The sequence below is a fragment of the Watersipora subatra genome, chromosome 4, assembly GCF_963576615.1.
Source record: "Watersipora subatra chromosome 4, tzWatSuba1.1, whole genome shotgun sequence".
Taxonomy (NCBI): domain Eukaryota; kingdom Metazoa; phylum Bryozoa; class Gymnolaemata; order Cheilostomatida; family Watersiporidae; genus Watersipora; species Watersipora subatra.
The window spans coordinates 14811440-14830482 of NC_088711.1; the positions used below are offsets into that span (position 1 = coordinate 14811440).

At 35.8% G+C, this 19043-nt stretch overlaps 1 protein-coding gene across 1 annotated transcript; it reads left to right on the forward strand.

The window, feature by feature from the left end:
- Positions 1–25: 25 nt before the first annotated feature.
- Positions 26–17405, forward strand: LOC137395119 (eukaryotic translation initiation factor 3 subunit B-like). Its single transcript, XM_068081923.1, has 14 exons — positions 26–181; positions 482–677; positions 1004–1181; positions 3638–3766; positions 5701–6002; positions 7091–7157; positions 8625–8671; positions 8911–9145; positions 11353–11545; positions 11685–11905; positions 12286–12411; positions 12677–12754; positions 13314–13422; positions 16975–17405. The coding sequence occupies exons 1-14, from the start codon at positions 46–48 to the stop codon at positions 17070–17072; spliced, it is 2115 nt and encodes a 704-aa protein (XP_067938024.1). The 5' UTR covers positions 26–45; the 3' UTR covers positions 17073–17405.
- Positions 17406–19043: the final 1638 nt, after the last annotated feature.

Below are 19043 nucleotides of genomic sequence, written 5' to 3' on the forward strand. Positions count from 1 at the left end.
TTTCCGGATCCACGAGTTTCAGCGAGAGAAAAAAGTGGCGGCAGCATGGCGGTTGGCGATGGTGGTAGAAAAGGCCACAAAAAATCTGAAAGTGATTATATTGAATCCAAAGAAGACCATTCAGATTTAGAAGAGAATTTTAGTGATCCTGAAGATTTCATCGATGATATTACGGATGAAGGCAAGTATTTTCCATTTTTAGAAGACGGCCTTTTTCTGCATTTGTGTAATCCTATGCAGCCACTGATGTAGCACGGAGTCCACGGTCCACCGTGTGTTATTATCGCTTGTATAATTTTTAATGACTCTGTCAAAAGATGGAATGAGCTCGATGAATGCACTGATCACCAGAAACTACCATTCTGACGATATTTGAGGTTTAGTTATCGTACTGCAGATTAACTTGTAATCTAGGCCTATATTGTATAAATTATTTGTGAAGTTGCTGTATATAGGCCTACCCTGTTTCACTATCTTACAGAACTCCTTCCTGATATCCTGAAGCAGAAACCGAGTCCAAGTGATTCGTTCGAGTCTGTTATTGTTTGTGATAACATTCCAAAGACTGGTAGTGAAAAACTGGAGAAGCTAACCAAACTGCTAAAAAAGCTGTTCTCCAAATTTGGTAACATAGTTACTGAGCATATACCTCTGGACTCTAGTGGACAAACCAAAGGGTATTTATTTCTTAATATACTCTATTACCTTCTTGGATTTTTTTGTGATAGCCAAATATTAAGCCCATGAGAAGAGTAACCAATATTTACTCATTTTATACATATTGCTTGGTTATGTAAGTAAAAGACAAGTATGTTGGTATATTTGAAGGTTAATCAAAATTCTTTTTCAATGATGCAATTCAGCCTTGCCATAAATTAAATTTATTTTTTGTTGCAGAGTTTATATTAATATAAATTGCAATACATAGTTGATAAAATAAGTGTCAACTTATTTTATTGGTCAATCCTTTTTCATTTTTTATTTATCATGATGATGTATACAGGTACATGTTTTTGGAATATGGATCTTTATCTGAGGCAAAAGAAGCGGCTAGAGCTCTCAATGGACATAGGCTGGACAAACATCATGTTTTTGATGTTAACTTGTTCTCAGAATTTGACAAGTACACTACCGTAGAAGCGAATTGGACTGCTCCTGAACCAACTCCTTACAAAGACCCTGTAAGTTATCTTTAATCTTGGTTGTCTCGCTTACCAATAAGTTTGAGAAACAAACATTCAAGTCATGTCTCTTCAATACCACCAATCTGTTCAGGTCCAATTTTATAGTCGCTGTCTTATCAAGTTTTCTGTACACTTGTAATAATTACATCTTAGCTTACATTGGTTGGACAAAAGTAACCGCATAACTGTTTTTTTTTTAAGTTGACATAAAAATGTACATGACTATGTGAGATTTTTACTCATACCTATCATGACAAAAGATAATACAGTAATACTTCAACTTACGAGTGTTCCAACGTACGAGAAACTTGAGATACGAGCCAGCTTTTAAGCAAGTTTTAGCACTAACATACGAGCCATGTTTGAGATACGAGCACGTGGGTCAGTTGCCAAGTATGCCGGAGGTGTTTTATGAGAACAGCATCACTCCGTATTTTTCAACTGCTCAGGTTATACTTTTGTACCGTGTTTTTTTGTGTGCGATTTTCAGTGCAGAATTATGTGAATTAAAAGTACTCTGCGTTGACCGAAAGTTTGCCAGTAAAATGAAAGATAATGCAAAGAAAAAGCGAATGATAACAGTTGATATTAAACGGAAAATTATTGAAAAATATGCAAAATGTGTATGCGTGATTGAACTAACTCAGCAATATGACAAAAATACATACACAATTATCAAACCGAAGGATTACATTCAGGGCTTTAGTTCGCAAAAGGACTGGCCATAGTTTCTAAACGGCGCAGCGATCTTCACGACCGCTGATGGAGAGACTGCTCAGGCATTGGATAAACAATTGGCCGGTGACAGCGTAACTATATGTAACGATGCTATATGAAAAGGCCGGTGCTATATAGCAAAACTAAAATAGACATTTGGACGAGTTGGCTAGTGGTCGTGCATTAACCTTTTGTGACGACACCTGTGTTCGTCCTAATTGCAACATGTTGAAAGGGCGACAAAGGCAAACGTCTTTAGATAGGATTATCTTAAAACAGCAGGCTAGTCGTGAAAGCGAAACAAAGGAAAAATTAGCTAACCAGCGAGAAACTTCAAACTACGAACGCCGAAGAATTTTCAAATACGTTAAGTTAAAAACGAAAGTTTGCTTTTAGGTTTGCTTCTAAGTTTGTCATTTAAGACTGATAAAATTCAAATTTATCAAAGTCAACTGTTGTAATGAAGGATAACTTATATCTCCCTCTCTGGCAAATGCTAGCGTTAGCTGCTATTGTATGTATTTAATTTTACATTTTAATTAACCACATTTCCTTGCATTATTTTTTAATTGTTGCTTTTTGAAAGCATTTGGTAAATTAGGGCAATCACCAACATGTTCTTTCTGTTACAATATCTTGTTTTGAGTGTTTTATTTTGCATTTTTAGAGTATGGAAACTAATCAATATATATTTAATGGTTCTATATATAAATAAATTGCACCAACATGCGAGTAAATTAACATACGAGCTCAGTCTCGGAACGCATTAAGCTCGTAAGTCGAAGTATGACTGTATTTTACCTATTCTGGCTCTATCAGATTTCTGAGTGATACAGACAACCCTAAACATAAGCATTGCTAGGTATTTCCTTGTACCTATTTAATAAATTTTCAGTGCAAATAGAAATTTCTTAGTGTCTTATATTTATATTAAATTATAGCTATCGTAAAACCTTTATTTGAACGCCATGCCACTCTATTTTTCATTTCTTCTGTAGTGGCGTTTTATTAGAGATGAAGTTCAATTGGAGGACGAAAAATAAATTGATTCCAATCTACGGCAGTTCCGGGATGGCGGCGATTAACTGTTTGTTTTTGAGCTTTTAAGAGCTTGTAATCACATTTCCACATATTTGGCGCCTACAACACAGCAGAGTAAGACATGGTGAATCTTTTGATACCAAATAACTGTAATGTGAATTTTGTTGCAAGTCAACCTTTAACGTATGGTGTTTTTCTTTAGAGCAAACTATAGCAAAATATAGACATTTTATTGATACTTCAATGATTCTTCTGGAAAACCCAGGTAGGGCTAGTTGTTTGGAATGCCTTACATGTGAACCGCAGTTTGGGATTCAATTACCAAAGAGGCCAGCTGTTGTGGCACGAATGGCTTCCAACCTTAACGTTGCTCTCTACAACTGGGTGTGCCTCCAGTCATCGAGGTTCTCTAGGCTCAGGCGTATAGCCAATATACATGCAACAGAAACATTGCTTTTGTAATGTATAGCTGTTAAAAACACGCCGAGACTGTTTGCAGTAAACAAAGCAGACATCATATGGGACCGTGGAAGGATCGCCTTCACGCCGCTGTTGCCAATTCCCATTGATCAATCTAATTGTATAATTGTAAGTGTGTCTAACCACAACAAATATCCTCACAGTTTTTACTGCTTTGTTTTTCACACTAAACTAATGCTAGCTTTTTTAGTGTTTCACTCAAAATATTTTTGCAGGGAAATTTACAGAGTTGGTTACTGAATAAGGAATGTTTGGATCAGATGAGCATCATTTATAATGGTGGTGAGACAACTAGTGTTATGCTGAATAGTGCCCCCGAGCTCACTACAGTGGAGGAGCGCAAGGTGTGTATGTGTCTCCGAGTCTTCAACTGTATGTCTGCTAAAGCTGTAGATCTAAACTGTGTGCATGACCTTTGTATTTTATCAGGCTAGCATTTTCTGCTGAGTTGCATCCACTACTATACTGCAAGTTGAACGAAGCTTTTCCTCAATATAACTTCTGCTCTAGCTTGTAAAATATCTGAATACTATTAATCTCAGCACTTGTACAAAATGCTCGGCGCCAGTGGTTAATCGGTATTTTTCTAATTTCTAAATAGTTTAGACTTAACTGGTGGTTATGCATAGTTAAATAGTTTAGACTTGACTAATTGTTATGCATAGTTAAATAGTTTAGACTTGACTGATGGTTATGCATAGTTATTGGTTTGGATTTCAACCTGTAATTATGCGGTTACGTTACATTCAAGTTACTCTACCAATATGCAAACACTTTTTGGGTTGAACTGCGTGCTTGTACAGTGTTCATGATATGTTCTAGTAGAACGTTTGATACAAGTATACAATCATTGTTTATTTATGATTTGCTGTATACAAACATGGAAAAACCAACTTGATGCATTTGCCAACATAAAACTTATTTCACTCGCAGCGCACTGCTACACTTTTAATTAACCAAATACAGTAAATGCTTCTATAACGTATGCTTCCTATAATGTGAATTCCAAATAACGTAAAATTTTATGTGAAGATTTTATTTCCTACTACGTAAAAATTCCATATAACAATAAGCGTCAAGTCGGGGCACATTCTCAAATTCGTTTTGAATGGTAACCTATTTCGCCGCACCAGCCAGAAAACAAATGACGTGCGTATAGCATTATGTTTATTATATATACACCTTCCATTACATTCTAGTTCGTCGTGATAGATCGTCAGATTTGTCGACAAAACAGAAAATATGTAGCTGCGTAATTGTTCATAATTACTTAAAGGCGATCGATTGGTGTAGGTGTTATAGCATCGGTCCTACCAATCTGAATGTCACGAGTTGAAGTATCGTCGTAAAAAATCGAAATTTATCTTTTATCCTGACCTTGACACCTGGGAACGATTAGACACCGCCCCTAGTAAAAATATTAGTTTCTTTTTCTTCATTGTAGACGTATAAAATATTTGTTATTAGTTTTACTTTGCAGAACTGACTTCGCTGTTTAGTAAAAATAAGCAAATCGTTGTGAATAAACGTCGAAGATGTGTGATCCCAATCAATTTATTGTAAAAATACCACAATCATGGCCTATAAAACCAGTGAGATTGATCAGAAAAAGGAGAAAAGTTGTCAATGCGAACCAGTAATACCGCATGTAAGATACAGCCCACAAATTAAAAGAGTTAGGTCAAGTTTTTCTTTTTTACACAACCGAAGGGGTGAGTTTTAAAAGATCTTGGAACGAATTTAGCAATTTACATGTACATGTATTTTACTATTCTTATAACAGAAATTCCTATGCTGTAAATGTTTCTAGAATGGATTATTTGCATTGTAGGGGTGCCTACTGTAGTATGTTTCTACGAAAAGTTGGTGAAAATGCTTCTATTTTATATCTGTTTTTGATGCCTAGTTTTGAGCTCAAAATTTCCATTATGATACCCAGTCAACCATTGGCTTAATATGCTGGAATACCTGATGGCATCGCCAGCAGCAGTTTGCATTGCTCAGTCATGATTCTTAATAAAGCTCCATTAATAAAAGTTTGTTAGAAATGCAACAGATATTCTGTCCATTATTGCATCTGCTGTCTGGGAAAAAGTGTAACTTCATATACCACAAATATTCATGATGGTAAACTGTGGAAGTACATCATTAATGACTCTTTTATATGTATAGCTGAAGGTGTGGATTTTGAACTAATTTTCAAATAGGTTTTGTCTTGCATTGCATTATTGAACTATAATTTTTTGATGGTTCTTAAAGTATGATTGTATCGCTACAGCACTGGACAGAGACGTATGTGAGGTGGTCGCCCCTCGGATCGTATCTGTGCACCTTCCATTCCAAGGGTATCGCTCTCTGGGGTGGAGAACATTTCAAACAGATTCAACGTTTCAGTCACACTGGCGTACAGCTGGTTGATTTCTCCCCATGCGAGCGCTATATTGTCACATTTAGTCCAATGCCAGTCTCTCGGAGTGACACTGGAGTTGCTGAGAGTGTTATAGTTTGGGACATTCAGACAGGGAACAAAAAGAGAGGATTTCCTGTGGATGGGCCTACTACTGGATGGCCATTCCTCAAGTAAACAAATCTATTTCCATTTGCCAAAATTTCAAGGTTTTTGTTGATAATTTTTAGACTTTGCCAAAGCTGTTCATTATGTAAAGTGGTGTGTGAAATAAACTGTATCCCTTTGGTGGAAAATTTAAATTTGAAGTCATATATGTACACGTATATTCCTTACAATAATCAAGTAAAAATGTATGTGGTGTGATCATATCTGTAGAGATAATCTTCAACCATTAAAAAATGAAATGTTCAGAATTTAGTCTACATACTTATCCAAAAACATAGTTTTATAGCAGTTTGATTTACATATTTGAAATGAGGACAAAATGAGGATTTTTTGATACATAATTTATGTCTATTGACTAAATTCACAACAAGTAACAATATTGTAAATGAGAATTTTAGTTTCTAAACAAAGGGCTCCAATTTATTTCGCACCCCACTGTAACCGTTAGGTTTTGTAAAGTACAAGGTTTAACATATATGAAAAGCAGAAAATTTCTTGCCTATTAGAGAAGTCATTAAAGATTTGATTTTGAACAGATAACACGCGTGTGAGTGTTAAGTATGTCTCTTTTGCATTCAAGCTTATGTATTTAAAAAAAAACTTGGAGTTCATTTTTGAATCCAAAACATTTTTAAAAATTGCTTTGTTGCTAAAATTTTGGTTTATTAAAAGTTTATCATGGAGAGTTAAATGCATAGTGGACTTGCTGCTAAATGTATGAGTGTCATCTTTTTTTGGCAAATGAAAGCCATTGTTATGGTAGTTAGTTTGAGCCGATTTGTGTGTATTGAATCCTATTCATGGTTATATTAGAACAAGATTAATGATGTCAATATATTTCAACTGATGTTTGTGATATCACCTCAGTCTCCTGTGATCATATGCAAACAGTAAACCATATGATACATAATGATGGATAAAAAGGGAGATCGTTCATTACATGCTGCTAACTTGGTCATTTCACTCATAAGATAATCAATCGCGGTATAAGTGTTTATTCATGTCTGGTTGAATAGCGTGTTGTGTGTCTATCTCACCTATTAGTTAGGTTAACCCATTGCTCATTACTTAACTTGTTTTCTGGACATTTCAGGTGGAGCTCTGATGGCAACTACTTTGCTAGACTGCAGATGGATGCTATCAGTGTTTATGAGTTACCGGTAAGATATTCCAATTAAATTTCAACGAATTTAAAAAACTTTCGCTTCAGGTTGAGTGTATTCAACCTATGTATTTGGTTGTCCGATTTAGTTGGTTACTTCGCAAGGTGATCGCAACTTCGACGTTCATGTTTCACTCGTGCAGTCAAACTTACTGTGATGCATGCAGAAAGTTTGGAAACACTAGATGAAATTTGAGGAAACATTTCTCTTGACATTTTAAGCAATTTTCAACATATGACGCCTTGTTTTCGAAATCATTGCAAAAATACATGGATGCAGTTTTCCTTCGCATGATTTGTTTTTGCTGAGCCTCATATTATCCTTTTTAAATTCTAGAAGCATAGATTCGAAGAAGACTAGTGCTGGCAAGGGTAGTAGTGACGCAAACGTAAAAGGCAATCCCTTTTTAAATTAGAACCACAAACATTAGCATGCAAACCTTTAAAAAATCGTCAGATATTGTGAGGAGGACAATAAATGTGATGCGAAGAAAAGAAAACTAAAGCCTAGTGAAAGTGTAGAGACTCACCTTGATAATAAAAACTAAAGCCTAGTAAAAGTGTAGAGACTTACCTTGATAATAAAAACTAAAGCCTAGTAAAAGTGTAGAGACTTACCTTGATAATAAAAACTAAAGCCTAGTAAAAGTGTAGAGACTCACCTTGATAATAAAAACTAAAGCCTAGTGAAAGTGTAGAGACTTACCTTGATAATAAAAACTTAAATTAAAAAGTTCTAGTTTAAAAACATAATATATAAGTTGTTCTAATTTAATGATCATATAGTCTAGCTCCGTATTTTGATTGCCGTCGTTTATATTCTGCACCTCCGAAATTGGCTATTCGCTGCCTTGAAATAAAAATGAAATGTTAACCACTTATTTTTGTTATTACTGCTATTGTCAATATCTGTAAAATTTCAAAAAAGTCATAAAACAATATAGATGAGACATTTTCTTACAATCAGCATTTGGTCATCTTTAAATTTTCTCGGTGTGGTGACAGAAAGTATTGTTCTAGTCACGTAACATAACACATCACTGTATTAGAGAATAATGATTGAAATCTGTGTTACAATGCCTGTAAACCTGTAGGTAGTCGTGTAAAGTATAAAGTTGTACCCGGCATATAAGTTTATAATCAACTTACTGACAGGGCTTACATAGGAGCCGCGGAAGGTCTGTGCGTTGTCATCAAATACTTGAAATGGATTATAATGTATTCTAATGAGAAACTTGAGATGTTTCTGAAACACTTTATTATAAGAATAATTGGATGTGTTGAACTCGTGTTGTTTGGGTGTACGTCGAGCAGAATTGTATTACAACATTTATACATCTCGCTTATTCGTGTATCAATGCATGAATACTTACATACCTACCCTATGTTGTACTTACATACCTACCTTATGTTGTACTTACATACCTACCCTATGTTGTACTTACATACCTACCTTATGTTGTAGTCGTGTGGTCTTCTTGACAAAAAGAGCTTGAAGGTGACCAATGTAAGGTGAGCCCATTGCTACTACACGTTTGTAACAAAGATGTTGACAAGGTTTTTCACGTACTTGTCATTCTTTAAGTACCATACTATTGAAATAGTGAGGACAGTATTGAAATAGCATTCTTATGAATATATGAAAAACTTGGCCACCTTTGGCCTCCATGTTCCATGTTTGTTTACATAGCTTGTATGTTATCCGTTTTATTATATTGAAACATCATATGACCGAGTGTGACACTTTGCAGAGACTTTGAGTGGTCACCTGATCAGAGTATCATATCCTATTGGGTACCAGAGGGTGAGGCCTGTCCAGCCAGGGTTAGTCTCATTGAGATACCCAGTAGGAAGGAGTTGCGCATACGTAACTTGTTCAGTGTAGCCGACTGTAAGCTGCACTGGCAAAAATCTGGTGATCATTTGTGTGTAAAGGTGGACAGATATGCCAAGAAGAAATTGGAGAATAATGAAATAAAGTACAGCGTAAGTATTGTTTTATTAGAGTGATAAAAACTCTGCATTATACAATCTAGCAAAGCATTCTGTTTACAATATCTCCAGAGTAACATATCTCCAGAGTAACACTATTCTGCTCTGTCATGTTTTGTTTAATCTTTAATCTGTGTTTTATGATAGTTTTTTCCATAGTAGCTCAGGAGGCATAACAATAGCATATTTTAATAGCCTTCCTTCTGTCAGTCAGGATTTTTCTGTCCTATGAACTGGCTGCTGAGATATTCGTCAATAAAGGTCTTATGGTATATCTACATGTATATACCCTAAGACCTCCATTGGAGCTCCATGATGCTGTATTTTTCAACCCTTCTATAGTAGGGGGTTACCGTAAAACCTCTTATTTGAACGCCACCTTTATTTGAATGCCGCCTCCAATTGACCGCCACCCTGAGAGAAGGGTTGAAAAATAAACCGCCACTCTCCAATTGAACGCCACTTCCATTTGATCACCACTTTGACATTATTCGATCTTTACGAGCCCATAATATCAACTGATCAGGAGAAAAGTGTCCACAAAATCGTATTAATAATAAATCGCTTATATCAATAACAATAAATTCTCTTGTCCAATTCCAAAGCTTTTGTTGAAACTTTAAAAGCAACACCATAGAAATAGTCAATAACGGTCTCAGGCTAGTAGTAGTTCTCTGTTTAACGCGGTCCTTCTACTTCGGAGTAGCCTACATATATAAAAACGGCCTAAATTTACGATGGTACATGGAACTTTGAAATGCCATAAAAATAACTACTAACAGTCACAGGCTAATAGTAGTTCCTTGTTTGCCTCCTAATACTTTGAAGGACATCCATGAAAAAACTGGTTTGCAAGTTTTGGACCAAAGGTTACGTTTACTAAGCTAACTTTTACTCGTTGCATTATTGCTAAATGCAGCGCGTGAAAGTTTTGCTTTGCTAAAAATTGTTTGGACGCTAATATCGACTAGTTCCGCAGTGCAGAAAAAGAGTTGAGGCCAGAAAATATTGTGGAAGGTATTGGACAACTAGAAGATGTTTGTTCCATCGAAAGCAACAATCCGAGCAAACGATGGAAATATGTTAGTTTTAAAAAACGTTAATTTTTGTTTTTGCATGTAATATAAGTATAGTTAGTTTATGTCACTCGTTCATGAATATATATTGCTGATGTTATTTGATAGATTATTACTGTATAACTTATTAATATGCAGATTTATAGCATGTTATTGAATAGCATCCTTGCGGTTATCTTAACACGGCTTGCAACGGATCGATGCTCATAGCTCCGCTTTGATTGCACATAAAAAGTTAGTTTCGGCTGCCAACTAGCAAATATATCAGTTAGTTCAATGAGCTTTTATTTAGCAATGTTAAATATAGATATGAAATAGAAATATGTCTTCAAATTTAGATTGAAATATAAATTGAAAATGTCAACAAATGGCAAAGAAGGACACAAGGACAAGGCTATAATATAATCGCTGGTCAATTGCAAGCAATAGATATCAACTGTTAGAAATGTTTCTCGATTATATTGTTTGTCGATGCGCATTTATTAAGAGATCTTTGACAGGAGTTAAGTTGAAGGTAAGTTAGCAGATTTATTGCATCCAAAAGGTTTTACATCGCTCCATCGTAAAAAAGAGCAGAATATAGGCGACATTCGCTTCGCCTATAGTAGAGCTAAATTTATCTTCCGAAAATTCTGACGAGCCGTTTGATAAATAGATTGCCAGCCTCTATTGGAACACCGTCTCCAGTTGACCGCCACTATTATAGAGGAAAGGTTATTAAATAGAGCGCCATAGCGTTCGATTAGAGGTTTTTACGGAATATTAGATGTGATGTTTAAATAGAGGGTGGTGCTCTGTTTTTTAACTAGTCGGTCAGAATTTGAGAAAATAAGTTTAACCCCTTGACGGGCTAAAATACATTTATGTCACATATATTTCGTGCTCACCCTCAGGCAGAGCTACATTGATTTCACTGTAAGAAACAAGTTACTCTGTATGGGCTAGTTTTACGTAATCCCAATGGCTTGTGTGATGCCAAGAGACAATAACTCTCGTTTCCAAAGTGATACTGCGTGTAGTAAAAGTTGAAATAGTTTCTTGGGCAAAATTGCACCTTCACTATTAAGGAACTATGCTGTTCATCTTGTCAGATTTCTTATAATTGTGGCATGTTCCTGTTTATAGGGTATGTACTACAACTTTGAGATCTTCCATGTCAAAAAGAAGCAGGTACCCATTGACACTGTTGAATGTAAGGAGGTAGTGTCTGCTTTTGCCTGGGAACCAGTTGGCTCAAAGTTTGCCTATATACATGGTGAAGCACCACGTATAAGTGTCTCCTTCTACAAGATTGGGGATGAGAAGATAACTCTTCTGAGTGAGTGGTATACTCTTGTTGTGAGGAAAAAGTTTGCTATTTATTTGTGCTGTGATGTTGGTTATTCCTAATACACTGGCTCTATTTCCATTTGACTAAAGCATTTTGAATATGTCATATGAATGAGTTTGCATTACAGAAACATTAGAGAAGCGCCAGTGTAACAGTTTGTTTTGGTGCCCTGCTGGGCAGTTCATCATACTGGCTGGTCTCAGGAATTTGAATGGTGTACTTGAGTTTGTGGACAGCTCCGATATGACTGTCATGACCTCACCGCAAGAGCACTTCATGTGCACAGATGTTGAATGGGATCCTACTGGTCGATACGTTTCGACAGCTGTCAGTTTTTGGGGCCACAAGGTACGTATTTTCTATACCTTAACTCGGCTTCATGAATTGTTTACTTGCGACGCAGTATGGCAGAATTCTTTCTAAGCAATTTAGGTCACTTACAATAGAGAAAATGAATTCTAGTCAAATACGGTGATCCAAAAATTAATATTCGCATGTGCCTTGGCTAACACAGCTATTCATTGCATCGCGAAGTGCCAGGTCGGGTTAACCTTCTCGGCTTGTCTCATGTCGATGCTAAATTAATCATGCCATAATTTGTGCGCTGGCACATACTTTCAGTGTTCAGTGTGCAGGAGATTTTTTTGGCTCACATTTAATTGAACTGAGTCAAAATTGACACCTGTTGTAGTTTTTAGTGATTGTTTACATGTGTTTTATCATATTAGATGGACAATGGATTTTGGTTATGGAACTTCCAAGGTCGGCAGATATCTAAAAATCCAATGGATGGTTTTTGTCAGTTGTTGTGGCGGCCAAGGCCGCCATCTCTTCTATCTGCCAAGCAAATTAAGGTAAGTTTGTGTTTAGCAGGTGTGGTGTCTAGCCTATATAAAACTTCACTTTTGTAAGATCTATTGTTGAACACACATCATCTATTGTGATCTAACATTTACATTTCATGGTTGAATTTTGTAAGGTGAGGATATACAGGTTTCTCTTATGCATTGGTTAGTGGTAGTAGATGTATCGTTTCCGATAACTTGGTATCAACTTATATTAACTTATTAATCATGCCCATACTACATGTAGCTATTATCATCGATATGCTTGTTGTAGGAGATCAGAAAGAACATGAAGGAATATAGCCGCACGTTTGAGGTGCAGGATCTTCGATCCAAGTCGAAGGCTTCTAAGGTGTGTGTTCACTTTACTGTTATAACACTAAAAGTCAATTATACATAGTAGTATAATTGACTACAACTCTCATTGTAGTCGATTTGAGAGATATTAAGACGCGAGATATGAGTCATCTTTGACCAAGCTGTTAGCCAATTGCCAAACAGCAAAAATTAGTTGCTGGCTTCCGATCGCATGAATATTTTTTGTTATTCATACAACACTTGTTGTTTTGCATTTGCCAGCAGCAGTAAAAAACAATGCTTGGAGGGTTACTGATCATGGTCTCTGGTATCAAAAAATTGAGAAAATCATTAAGAGGAGCTGTTCGTCACCAACAAGAGCCGTTTATGCATTACAACCTCTTGTCTTGCCGGTTGTTTACCATTGTAGCTAGCCCTAGTCATGTTGTACCTGTCTCAAATTGGAAATAAACATTAGTTAGTCGTATCTATCGTAGACTATCATTACATTGTTCAAAAATGTAACCACTTACTCCAAAGAGTATTAATATTGCATATGTTAGGATAGGCTATTATATATTAACTCAATAATTGTATCATTCTTTTGTTTCAAGGATGTTTTGGACAAGAGAAAGAAGATGAAGGATGATTTCAATGTCTACCGACAACGGGTCGCCAAGGTCATTGAACAGCAAAAAAGTCAGCGAATGGAGTTGAGAAATGGTAAGTGGTGTTTTACCATAACGGTTACTTGAAACGCAGTATGGCAGAACTCTTTCTAAGCTATTTAGGTCACTTCCAATAGAGAAAGTTAATTGTAGTCAAATACGGTGATCCAAAAGTTAAAATTTACATGTGCCTTGGCTAACACAGCTATTTATTGCATCGCGAAGTGCCAGGTCGGGTTAACCTTCTCGGCTTGTCTCATGTCGATGCTAAATTAATCATGCCATAACTTGTGCGCTGGCACATACTTTCAGTGTTCAGTGTGCAGGAGATTTGTTTGGCTCACATTTAATTGAAGACTCAAAATTGACACCTATTGTAGTTTTTAGTGATTGTTTAGATGTGTTGTATCATATTAGATGGACAAAGGATTTTGGTTATGGAACTTCCAAGGTCGGCAGATCTTGGAAGTTCAAATAGTCATTTTGGCAAATTATGGTTATTGTGTTAACTGAGAAAGCTGCAGACTTGGCTTGGATAAGTTTCTTCTTGGTTGACACTAATCTACCATAAAATCTCTAATTCAATGCCACCTCTATTTGAACGTCACCTTTATTTTAATGCCACCCCTATTTGATCACCGCCTCTCTTTGACCGCCACTATAGGAGAAGGAGTGGAAAATAGAGTGTCGCCTCCTTTTGACAATCTTTGATTTTTACGAGCCCATAATATCAAGTGATCAGTAGAAAAGTGTCCACAAAATCCTTTTAATAATGATTTGTTTACATTAATAACAATCAATTCTCTCATCGTCCAACTCCAAAGCTTTTCTTCTTTTTTTTGTTAAAACTTGGAAACCAACACCATAGAAATAATTAATAACGGTTTTAGGTTGATGGTAGCTCCTTGTTCGTTAAACTTTTTTAATTTTTTAAACGGTTTTGATACTTCGAAGTACATGTATATGAAATGGTTTACATTTATGATAGTAGATGAGCGACTAGCTTTGGGTCAAAGATTACGTTTGGCGAACAAAACCTTTACGCATTGCATTTATGCTAAATGCAATGCGTAAGTTCTGCTCTGCCAAAAAATTGTTGGCACGCTAATATCGACTAGTTCAGCAGTGCAGAAGAAGAGTTGAGGTCAGAAGACATTGTGGAAGGTATTGGACAATCAAATGTTCGTTCCAGCGAAAGCAACAATCAGAACGCGGCTATCCTAGCAAATGATGCAAATATTTTTGTTTTGAAAACGTTAATTTTTTAGTTTCTGCATGTCTTATAAGTATGGTTCGTTTATGTCACTTGTTCATGAATATACATATATTTGTAGCATTTGATAGATTATCATTATATATAACTTGTAAGTTTGCAAATTTTTTGCATCATCTGATAGCATCATTGCAATTATCTGATGTCACAAAAAGCTAGTTTTCGCTGCACACTGTAGCATACATATCAATGAGTGCAATGAACTTTTATGCAACATTGTTAAATAGAGATATAACATAAAAATGAGTCTTTAAATTTAGAATGAAATAAAAATTGAAAGTTCCAACAAATTTCAAAGTAGGACACAGGCTATAATATCATCGCAGGTTAATTGCAAGCAGTAGATATCAACTAGTGGAGATATTTCTCGGTTTGTCGATACATACTTATTAAGAGATGTTTGACCAGTTGAAGGTAAGTTAGCAGATTTTTTGCATCCGACAGGTTTAATATTGCTGTACCTTTAAAAGAGGACAAAATATAGGCGACATTCGCTTTGCTTGCCCGTAAAAAGGCTAAACTTATCTTCCCAAAATTCTGAAAGTTATTTGAAAAATACAACGTCAACCTCTATTTGAACGCCACCTCCAATGGACCATCACAGCGTTAAATTATAGGTTTTACAGTAATTAAAACTAATCTAATTTTGTCACTACGCGGGGCTATTCTTTCCTTTTGCCTAGACAGATATTGACTGGTTATATGACATCTACAGTTGTATACTCCGATTTATGATGATTTCCACTAAATTCTGGCTCAAAGGTCGTTGTGGCATATCAGTAAATTAACCACCATTTCTAGCTCAAATAATGTAGCTTGATCAGAATATTTCAGTCAGCATCAGATGTGTAGCTAAGGAAATACATACACTAATCAACTGCATCACCAGCAAAACTCCCATATTTTTTGATGTCATCGGCTGTAGTGCGATTAACAAATAAAATGAAAGAATACGTTCTGGTGAAATCCACATAGTTTAAAAACAAACACTTCGCTGTTGTACTATCCCGTCTTGCCAATGAAACAATGCTACCATCTATTATGGTAATATTTAAATGAAAAGCAATATCGAAAGATAGGTTTTCGGCAGGAATTGAGGTTAGTGTACTAGAAAAAAAGATAAACGATTGATAGTGTATGTTTCAAATGGGTTATCAAAGTGTGGGCTCATCTGCAGTTACTAAAAGTGCTAAATTAAATTCTCCCAGAAGAGGATCCTCACAATGATTATTTGAATGGGAAAAATAGGATTTGACGTTTGATTTATCTTATAGTGGATAAGATTACTAGTATTTTGGTCTTTTATAAATATATTCATATATGTCATATACAATTTTGATTTGCGATGGTTTTCTTGAATCTAAATTTGCTAGAATTCGTCGCATGAAAAACATCAACGCTGTATAAGTCGAGGATGGATTTTGAAATTTGGTATCAAGTTTTTGACTTGTGCACCAAAATTCACAATGCTCCTAAATATACATTTTTTCGACATTAAGGTTAGAGCAAATATTTGTCTCGGAACTAATTTCCAACAAACAGCATCTGAGGCCTTTTACAACAGGTTTGTAAAAGAGTACATAGTTATTCAGTTTTCCCTCAGACAGCTAGGTTCTATCTTATTCTAGGAACAAGGTGATGCTTTTTCATAATTAACACATATGGTAGAAAGCAAGTCTCAATATTTTTGGATATATTTTAAATAATCGAAGCCATCTGTCTAGCAGGGTGAGGAAGAAAGTGGTTTAAAAAAAGAAAAGATAGGGAGTAGAAGTAGATGGGCAAAAACATGCGTAAAAGTTGAGTTAATTTACAAAGATCGTGTAGTCTGAATATGACTACCTCTGCATCTCTATTGTACTCTCTACCTGCGCCCAATAAGTCTCCTGTACCATCAAGCATATATTACAATTCATCTGTATTTGATGAAAAAGCTGCAAACAGAAACTCTTGTTGTTGATTATTCCATTATTCTTTAAGGTTTTGCATATGATTTAGTTTTACACACCATTTGATAACATCCATTGGGATGTGGAGTAGATTAAATAAAATGCACTCCCATAACAATTCTTTTCTTCAACTTATGACGGCCTTGAAACATGAAGCAAATCTCATAATGGATTAGCTTTGGATGGCGAGGTTGACTACATTTATAGAAATGTTTTAACTGATTACAACAGCTTTGTAACTTTCAGGTCTATTTGAGTTCTTAAATATGGAAGACATAAATAAATTTTTGGTGGCAATCTTTGAAGAAATTTTGGGTATCGATGTTTGTCAGTCATTGGAACCAAAATGGTAGTGAAGTAACTTTGTTTTTCTTTGTATTCTTAGATATTGACACAGATGAGCTGGACAGCCACACAGATAATTTTGAGGAAGAAGTTATTGAATTCTTGGTTAAAGTAGACGAGACTGTCATCGGGGAGTAGCTGAAGACTGTTCACCCCCTTTCAGCACCTGTTTGTATCTGGTCATTGTGACTAGCAAGAACAGGTGCCAATCCACCAACCGCTGGCCATAATCGCCATCTCCGCTGAGTGCTTCCTAGCTAATCATATTTCTTGTTCTTAATTTAAAATGTATCCAATTGGAGTACAATTTCCTAAAAGCTGCATTCATGTATGCTCTTGTGCCTGTCTACTTGTAAGGCCATCCTTTCTATATAATCATTTTACATGGTGTTTCCCGCCGCCTTATCGGTTGTTCAATGATTATCCTACCAGTAGATTGAAAATACATGATTTATCTTGCTCTAACTCTAAGCTGAAGCAACATTCTCTCACCCATTGCTCCATAAGTATTGAGCATTGTTCCTCCTGAATCGCTACAGCAAGTGAATATTTCAATGAAGTCAAACTGGTGGGTATTTTAGCAATTTGTGAATTGCAATTTTAAGAGTAAAATTGTCAAGCGTTGGAAGTCTGAGTAATATTAGGCAATGACTGAAGTGCTTGGTATGTTTTTATAATAGTGTCTTTGATGTGATGTTTCTCAGAAATTTTGAACCTGTCTAATAATTATTTCTCTATGGCAACCCATTAGACAAACACTCACCATTCGTTTCGTTTGATGCTACATTGAAATCATCACTGCTCCCTTGCAGTTGTAATGTTTTTAGACTGACCAAAAATGAAAAACATCTTTTTCTGTTTATGCTGTGTTTGAACATGCTTCATGAACTAGCAATATAACCTGTGAACTATTTGAATTGCAACAACACAAACGACCTTGAATTAGGAGCTTTGCGCAACAAAAACTGCCTGGTAAAACAAACCCGACATTTTAATCAGGATGAGTATTTTCAGTTTATGATTTACAAAAATGTATTGCATCCATTTAACTGTTGCACCACTTGAGAGCAGCCTAAATTTTTCAATCAATACGAACACATTGTCAACCATTTTTGAGTATTACATTTTAGGCATACAAAGGCTATAATAATAAGGATAGTCCTAGAAGATGAATTTAAAGCAATGCTATTTGCCATGCCAAGCATCAATATATACTCGCTGCGTGATACGTAATGGGAGTATCAAAATATTGAATCCTCAGATAATATCCTTCCTCAAATCTTGAATTTCCTCTTCGCAGCATTTTGTAATAAAACTTCTTCAGAAAGGGAAACCTTTGTAGATCCACCAACAAAAATAGTCCACACCTTTTTTGGTTTTAATTGCAACATCGTGATTGAACAAGTTTTGCCAGTGTTAGGACAACCAATGACAACAACGAATGATGGTCAATCTTGTTCGTTATGCCTGGCTTCATCATGGTAATGTTGACGGAGAGAATTCAATGGTGATGTTGACAATTTGAATATAGCCGGCAGGTGGTGATACCAATTAATGGCAGTTGAAGACATTGAGTATATTCAAGTGTTCCATTGTGACAATCTTAGGGTTGAGAGATTGCAGTGTACTCGAATTTGACAAATCAAGACTTACAGGGTGGCCAGCCCATACATGCATTGAGGTAACTTTGACAATCGGCTCTCTCCAAGTTGGAGAACCTTTAGACTAACAAGATTTCTAAAACTAAAAGAACAACAAACTATTAATATATAACCAAAGATAAGTTCTGCTTCACCACATTACTAAAACCTAAGAACAACCGACTACCTATTACAGCTAGTCCGTTTTCTTGAACTTTGCTATTCCAGTGAAGCTGGTTGTTTGTAGATGTAATTTAAACTAGGGTAAACCAAATCAGCTGTTGTTTGGACTCCCATACGTTAGCGTTCAAATGTAAGCAGGAGTTAAATTAATTGCATGTAAATTACTACTCAGTGTTGTAACATGACCAACCAGAAGGTGAGCAAAAGTAGTGTGAGCTGCCGAGTGTCATGTTAGAAAATCTTTCGGAGAACACCAAGAGCAAGTGATCATCTTGCCTGCTCTTGA